At 35.5% G+C, this 7,752-nt stretch overlaps 1 protein-coding gene and 1 gene segment (V, D, J or C); both read left to right on the top strand.

The window, feature by feature from the left end:
* LOC111229939 (immunoglobulin mu heavy chain-like) overlaps nucleotides 1-6,584 on the top strand; it is a 56,246-nt gene extending 49,662 nt beyond the window's left edge. Inside the window, exons 3-8 of one of the 2 annotated variants that reach the window (XM_022756466.1) lie at nucleotides 2,904-2,955; nucleotides 3,425-3,721; nucleotides 4,981-5,316; nucleotides 5,425-5,733; nucleotides 5,904-5,986; nucleotides 6,172-6,584. In XM_022756466.1, coding sequence (XP_022612187.1) covers nucleotides 2,904-2,955; nucleotides 3,425-3,721; nucleotides 4,981-5,316; nucleotides 5,425-5,733; nucleotides 5,904-5,986; nucleotides 6,172-6,483 — 1,389 coding nt within the window. In that variant the 3' untranslated portion in view covers nucleotides 6,484-6,584. Of the gene's footprint in view, nucleotides 1-2,901; nucleotides 2,956-3,424; nucleotides 3,722-4,980; nucleotides 5,317-5,424; nucleotides 5,734-5,903; nucleotides 5,987-6,171 lie in introns of both variants that reach the window. The other variant, XM_022756467.1, reaches the window with a different exon arrangement.
* LOC111229941 overlaps nucleotides 1-7,752 on the top strand; it is a 151,097-nt gene that overhangs the window by 127,463 nt on the left and 15,882 nt on the right. Inside the window, 1 exon segment of the C gene segment in view lies at nucleotides 1,470-1,515. Coding sequence covers nucleotides 1,470-1,515 — 46 coding nt within the window.

The following is a 7,752-nucleotide window of genomic DNA, read 5'->3' on the forward strand; positions in this document are numbered from 1 at the left end:
CCAAGCCACCAACAAGGGGCAAGGAGTTGGTGTCAGGCGGGCTGCCAACTTGAAACGAAGAGCTGGAGTCGTCCAGACCAGTGATGAGAGATGGGGAAGTGGAGTTGGACACATCCTGAGCTTGTGGAATGGCAAAGCTAGGAGCTGTTGTTTCTGGCAAAGTATTTGAGTGGCTTTTGGGCTGCGATGAAAAAATCTTATATATAGAATAAGTTGCAAGGCTGTGAGGTCAGATAAATGGAGTGGGCCATTACACTGCAACTAACACTGCCAATGTAATTTCTCTCAAACTTCATCAAACTGATGAAATTGTATATACAATTCATAATAATGCATCATCACAATCCATCATTACACCCTCAAGTATTATATATTTCAGTAAAGTAATTCAGTAATCGCACACTACAGGTGTGTTTCTGCTGCTGCACAACCACATAACTTCAGAAAACTTACTTGATGGTCTCATAATGCTAACAGTATTCTCATTTGCCTTTAGGTCAGGAGTTTGAATTTGCAAGTTTTACTTAATATTCAGCAAATATTGGCATTTATTAAATTTAGTCAGCATTTAAATTTAAATGAAATAGATACAGACTTTAAAACTGTACTATACCATTGACTTAAATTATTTTGTTCTTCAGAATTCAACTGAGTACAGCTACCAACCTGAGAAAACAACCACATCCTTGTGGAAACTGCTAATGCAAACTCCCAGAGAAATCTTTGCAAGCACTTTGCAAGCACATCACAAACGGCAACTCTTTCTGTTTTAATTTTATGCCTTAATTTCTTTTATCAATTCATGTAATTGATCTATTGAAATTAAAATTTGACACTTGAATATAAACTTTTGTGTTCTACTATACATTAAAACTTGACAATAATGTCACTTAATACTTAAACTAGATTCAGCTGAATTAGTATTATCTGGTTGTGTGAGGTGCATGCTTCAAGGACTGGAGCTGACAGGAGAGTCTGACAAAGAGGAAGTGTTCACTAACCGTTGGGAAACACACTTAATTTTATATAAACCAGACCTCAGGAACTGAATATCTCAAGGGAAATGGTTAATAAATGGTACAGTGAAAACTGCTTTGTCAGTGAAACCTGTTTACGTTCCTTGGTTTAAAAAGCATTTTAAGTATTTGTATTAGGAGCAGATTGTAATATGTCACTGTGATGACTACTTTGACTACTGGGGGAAAGGGACGCAAGTCACAGTAACTTCTGGTGAGTAACAATCAATCTATTTTCAATGAAGACAATTCAATATTTTCCTGGTTTATTATTAAATTTGTGTTGGTTTAAACTACTTAAACTAGGATGTAATTTGCAGAAAATACAAAATATCAGTTAAAAGTTTAGATATATACAATACTTTACTGATTAAGTATCATAATTTATTGGATGATACAAGCTGTGAAAGATTTTTGCACTAAAGTGCTATTGAAACCTGTCACTGTGACTACTACTTTGACTACTGGGGAAAAGGAACAATGGTGACTGTCACATCAGGTAAAATAATCTTTCTTTGTCTTCATATTGAAAATTTAATATTTACACCGTTTAATGTAGCATATTTACAGCAAAGTGACATCAAAAGACTCTTTAAGGTGCTAGTTTTTGTATGTTGGATGTGTTGACGTATTACACTGTGACGATGCTTTTGATTACTGGGGGAAAGGAACAATGGTGACTGTCACATCAGGTAAAATGATTTTTTTTGTCTTCAAATGTAATATTTACACTGTTTAATGTAGCATGTTTACAGAAAAGTGGAATCAAAAACCTCTTTAAGGCTAGTTTTTGTATGTTGGATGTGTTGACATAATACATTGTGACGCTGCTTTTGATTACTGGGGAAAAGGCACGATGGTCACAGTTACATCAGGTAAGCGAAGCTTTTTTCTCTATTTTATTTTGATTCTAAAACTCAGTATTTTATTTCTAAGAAATACAGCTTTGACACCTTTCAGGTCATTAATTTCTGTAATAATGTTAAAGTGTTATAATCGGTAGACTCAATTTAAACTGGAACTTGTTTGCCAAAGCCAATGAAAATATGTCAGATGGTAGATTGTCATGAAGTAACCTACCATGGTCAGGGTAGATATTTGGGAATAGGTTTTCGTATGCAGTGGTTAATGATTTGCTAGACTGTGACTATGGTTTTGACTACTGGGGAAAAGGCACTATGGTCACTGTCACCTCAGGTATGTAATTTTATCGTTTCTGACTAGAAAATGAAATTCCTAATCACATCATTAAAATTTATATCATCATTTTCATGTAGTCACAAGCATTGGCCAGTGATGAGACAGCCAACAGTATTTTCTAACCTGACAAAGAATTTGACAAAAGTTTAAAACTCTTGGCTTTTTAGTTCAGTTGAAACTAAAGTCGATCAACAGGTGTGTATTTCTGTTTGGTTTTAACTGTTGCTGAAACCAAACTCTATGGCATAAAGGAATGGGTTATTAGAGTAATGAGTTTTTGTAAGAAGTGTGAATTGACTCTCTTAACTGTGACAACTGGGCTTTCGACTACTGGGGAAAAGGCACTATGGTAACTGTGTCATCAGGTAAGATTTGTACCATTTAAAATCTACAGTACGATATATTTCAGACTGTGAAGTGTCATGTTTAAGTTATATTGTAACTTCTCCTCATGTCAAGTCTCAGTTCAAAAGGGAATTGTTTTAAAACATGTACTGTAAAAAGTCAAACAGCGATAATCTCAGTAGAACACAATGATTGACATTTATGACTAATGTGTTTTAGGTCATTAAAGTGGATTTTATAACAGTTGGATTAAATAAATGTTATGGTAGACTTTTTTGCGCTCGGCAGTAGTAGTTGTAGCCTTTTCATACTAACAGCTAAGTAGATTCAGCACTGTGCTACTACGGTGCTTTTGACTACTGGGGAAAGGGTACAATGGTAACCGTTTCATCAGGTAAGAACGCTATTTAATCTCATACAGAATTGCTGAAATTGAACAAAAATAATAAATTTTTCTCAGAATATGCCATCAACTCAGTTAATGAATGTTTACTGACTTTTCACCTTCCTTCCTTCAAATTCAAAAACTTATTAATGAATATTGTCAAAGTTATGTATTTAAAGTATTTTACCGATTTGTATCTAGAATAATTACCACAAATAATATTATTGAGGGAGGTTAATCTTGGCGCAACAAAAAAAACTCTAAATAAATGGGATAGAGAAACATAAAGATCTGTCTATGGAGGTAACTTAAAATTTCCACATTCAACATTTTGAAGGTAATGCCTCACATGCTGAGCTTTTTTACACTGCTGAATCAGCTCAGTTGACTTCTGTCTGTTTTATCCAATGTTCAGTTAAAAATGTCTTATGTTTATATTCTTGGTATTTCAATCACACTTTTGTTTTTCCTTTCTTAGCAACATCAACTGCTCCAACTGTGTTTCCTCTGATGCCATGTGGCTCTGGAACTGGAGACATGGTCAATCTTGGCTGCCTTGCCACCGGCTTCACACCTTCCTCACTGACTTTCACATGGGACAAAAATGGGGCTGCCTTGACGGACTTCATTCAGTACCCTCCTGTACAGAAAGGAAATGTCTACACAGGAGTCAGTCAGATCCAAGTGAGAAAACAGGACTGGAATGACAAGACAAATTTCAAGTGTACTGCTACACATCCTGCGGGAACTGATGGAGCTATACTTAAACCACCAAGTAAGACCTATGTTAATCCCTATACAAATGCCTTTTAGTAGTTGATTTGAGTAGTTTTACATGGCAGAGCTGTTAACATATTTTAAATTTGTGCAACAATGTTAATGTTATAAAATTAAATGTATTCATTACATAATGTAACTGATAATTGATCATTGGTAGGCTATTACAAGAAAACTGAAATAGAACACAGTATCAACCAGAACACCCTTACTCGAAAACAGGCTTAGATTTTTCAGTACAAATAATTTTCCTCTAATCAAGTACTACTACGTTACTTCTGATGAGGACAAATGTGTAACCTTACATGGCAGCATGTTTTATATAAGATAATTTGGTGACCTTATATCAAACTGCTAATTCAAGTTTTTGATAATTGTAATTATATTTAATTATATATCATTATATTTCTATAACACAAGTCATGCAATAAATGTAGTTCAAAGTGTTTTAAGAAAAAAAAAGACAAAATTAAATAATTGTACTAAGGGATATAACTGTTTTAAAAAGAAATAGGCCTATACTCCAACCTGTCAATTGAAGGAAACATTAACATATAAGACAGCAGACAAATGAAATACAACTTTTACAAATTAAAAAGGAAAATATATCATTAACTATTATGGATTTCATAACTAGTTGTCCTAGCACGCAAACCAAACAATGAGGTGGACTGAGAAGGCTGAAGCTTGCTCATGTATATTCAGCTTCTAACTCTGTCTTTTTTATTTTTTACTAATATACTATATGTCCTCTGCACTTGACTAAGAACAGATTGTTGCAGTGTGCTCTGCTTCTTTCCGTTTGTCTGCATAATTCCATTTCTCCCTAATCTCTGTCTGCCACCACTTTCACTGTATGTCGATATCATTAAGTTGTAATAATTAATAATTAACATGAAATCTTTGTTTGCTTGCATGAAAAATTAATGTATATGCAGAAGCAAGCATTAAAGATCTGTTGTTCAGTTATGTATATTTTTAACTTTGAAATCTTGTTTTCCTTTTGATTCTTTCTGTGTTTTAGTATAAAGTTACAATTAACTTGAGGAGTGTGATCAATATGTGCATTTGTGTGTGCAAGTTGCATAACATACAATAGTACAAAAAAGTCATGAACTCACTTACATTCTAATAAACAGTCATTCTAGATTACATGAACATTGTAGCACTTTATTCATCTCTGCTTCTGCATATATATATATACAAGTCATTCTCTGCTTCTGCATATATATATTTGTGTATGTGTTTGTTTTTCAGCGGTTTTGTCTCAATTGCCAATCAGTCTTAAAGTGTTGGCCTCCTCTAATGATGAAAAGGAGGCATCCTTCTCCTGCTATGCTAAAGATTTTTCACCAAAAGATTATGACATCAAATGGCTGAAAAGTGGAGAGGAAATCAACAACAAAATATACGAGATCAAAACGCCAACTACAACAAATTTGAAGAATGGAACTAAGCTGTACAGTGCAGCAAGTTTTCTCACAGTGCCATCCCAGGATTTGCTTCCTCAAACTGAGTTTACATGCGAGTTCAAGGGGAAAAAGGATAACGGATATCAATTCACTAATTCATCTGTGATCTACAACAAAAGAAGTAAGTAAATTTCAGAATTTTCTTTGAAAATTTTACATGAAGTTCATTTAAATTTCAATGGTTTTCAGCCTTTTCATTTCAATAATTGTTCATTAATATCTCCTTCAGCATCTCCAGAATGTAATGCACCAGATGTGGAGATAAAGATTGAAGGCCCCAAAGTAGAGGATCTGTTTTTACATGGAAAAGGAACTATAACATGTAAAGTCAACGAGCAAGGTGTTGACAAGATTTTTTGGGAGGACCAGTACGGAAACGAAATGACTGGAGCCTTGCAGGGCCCCTTCAATGGAAAACCATTGAGCCTTCCGCTTGACATCTCATATGACGAATGGAGCAATGGGGTAAAGCGCAACTGTGTTGTTGAACATGAAAATTTCCAGGAACCACTCAAGAAACTCTATGAAAGGAATACCGGTAAGACTGTTCAGCAATTATGCTCTAAAACCTGTGTTTAATTCTTCTTCTCTGACATCAAACACATTATGAATCTTATTTCTAGGTGTATTTTATAGCAGAGATTTCTTAATGTAATGTAGGCACTTTTATATGTGGCAGGAGGCCTAATTGTTCTTTCATGCTTACAGGAGGAGAGACTCAGCGTCCTTCAGTATTTATGCTGCCACCAGTAGAACACACTAGAACAGAAACAGTGACCCTGACTTGCTATGTGAAAGACTTCTTCCCTCATGAGGTTTTCGTGTCTTGGCTTGTTGATGACGAGGCAGCCTCAGACTCAAAATACAAGTTCAGTACCACAAACCCTGTAAAAAACAATGGATCCTATTCTGCTTATGGCCAGTTATCACTCGGCCTTGATGAGNTAGAACAGAAACAGTGACCCTGACTTGCTATGTGAAAGACTTCTTCCCTCATGAGGTTTTCGTGTCTTGGCTTGTTGATGACGAGGCAGCCTCAGACTCAAAATACAAGTTCAGTACCACAAACCCTGTAAAAAACAATGGATCCTATTCTGCTTATGGCCAGTTATCACTCGGCCTTGATGAGTGGAAAAACAATAACATGGTGTATAGCTGTGTAGTTTACCACCAATCTGTGGTTAACAATATTAAAGCCATTGTCAGATCCATTGGGCAAAGAACATCTGAAAACACCAACCTGGTCAACCTCAACATGAACATCCCTGAAACGTGCAAGGCCCATTAGATGTTATTTTGTGTTGCTGTGTCCTCTGCTGTTTGTTGTTTAATGTCCGTTGCTTGTGATACGACATTGTGTTTGTCTTTTTAATGCAGATTCAAAATCAAAATAAAAAAAGCACTTTGTAACTCTGTTGTTGTTTGTCACATGCAGTTAATGTCTTAATTCAACCAGTATTTAGAGCTACATGTTGATTGTGTGTGTGCAGTTGCAGTGCAATTCTAACACAAAAACAATTAGTGTACATATCAGCAAGTGACAGTAACAATTATCAAGTGCTCAATGCATCATATTGGTATTCATAGAAAAACGCTGTGCATCACACCTCACTAACTTCAGGCAAAACATTCTATTAAATGGATCACATTTGTTCATTTTTGTTTGTTAGTTGGTCACTGAACAGTATGTAACTTGTCCTTGTGTATGTGTGTTTACTCTACTGGGTCTTGCAACCGGCAAACACAAGATACTGATCTAACCTGCTGGATCTGTGGTCTCTCAGTCAAATGATGAGCTGATTGCACAAGCCAAAGTCGATGCATGCCACGCCAATAAAGGAGTCTTTCAAAAGCAAATCGGGGCATCACTGTAGAACCACTGTTAATAAACCTAATCCACATTTTAGGAGGACAGAGCAAAAATATTAGCCTTATGGTGCACTCATAACAAATATAATAAGTACAAAGACAATATAGCCAGCACTTTCTCTTTAAAATTCATTTATGGTTGTCTATTTTATGTACTTGGAATGACTGACTGACTGGCGACTGGTTTACTGATTGAATCCACTATGACTATAAAGTTATAGAATATATTGTATCTAGCTAGTAGTAAACTGAATTGATTTTTCTGGTTCTTTGTACTCATGAACTTTGTTCAAAGCTGGTTGTGGAGTGGCCCAGTTATATGACTGAGTAATTATTGTAAGCATTTAGAAGCCAGAAGAATTCCTGAATCGACTCAAACAGTACCATAGGAGGTTAGAAGAAGATAACATGGGAGGCTTTACAGCCCTCAGCATGTTTCATGTATTCTATGGTCCTCCTTCCTCGCATCAGCTCCTGCTGTTCACCATTGAACAGTACGTTTTCAAGGTAAGCCCAATGAGTTTAGTATGTTTGAGAATGTTTTTATGTATTCTAACAACAGGATCATAAATAAACAGATAGGAAAATATGTCAGTAGCACATAACGAATCATTGTAATGTTGATCACTCCATAAGTACCTACAGTAGATAGTCTGTTTACCTGCATTATGAATGTTTGAGCTGGCAT

Source organism: Seriola dumerili, unplaced genomic scaffold, assembly GCF_002260705.1.
Source record: "Seriola dumerili isolate Sdu_G_001 unplaced genomic scaffold, Sdu_1.0 BDQW01000248.1, whole genome shotgun sequence".
NCBI classification, from domain to species: Eukaryota; Metazoa; Chordata; class Actinopteri; order Carangiformes; family Carangidae; genus Seriola; species Seriola dumerili.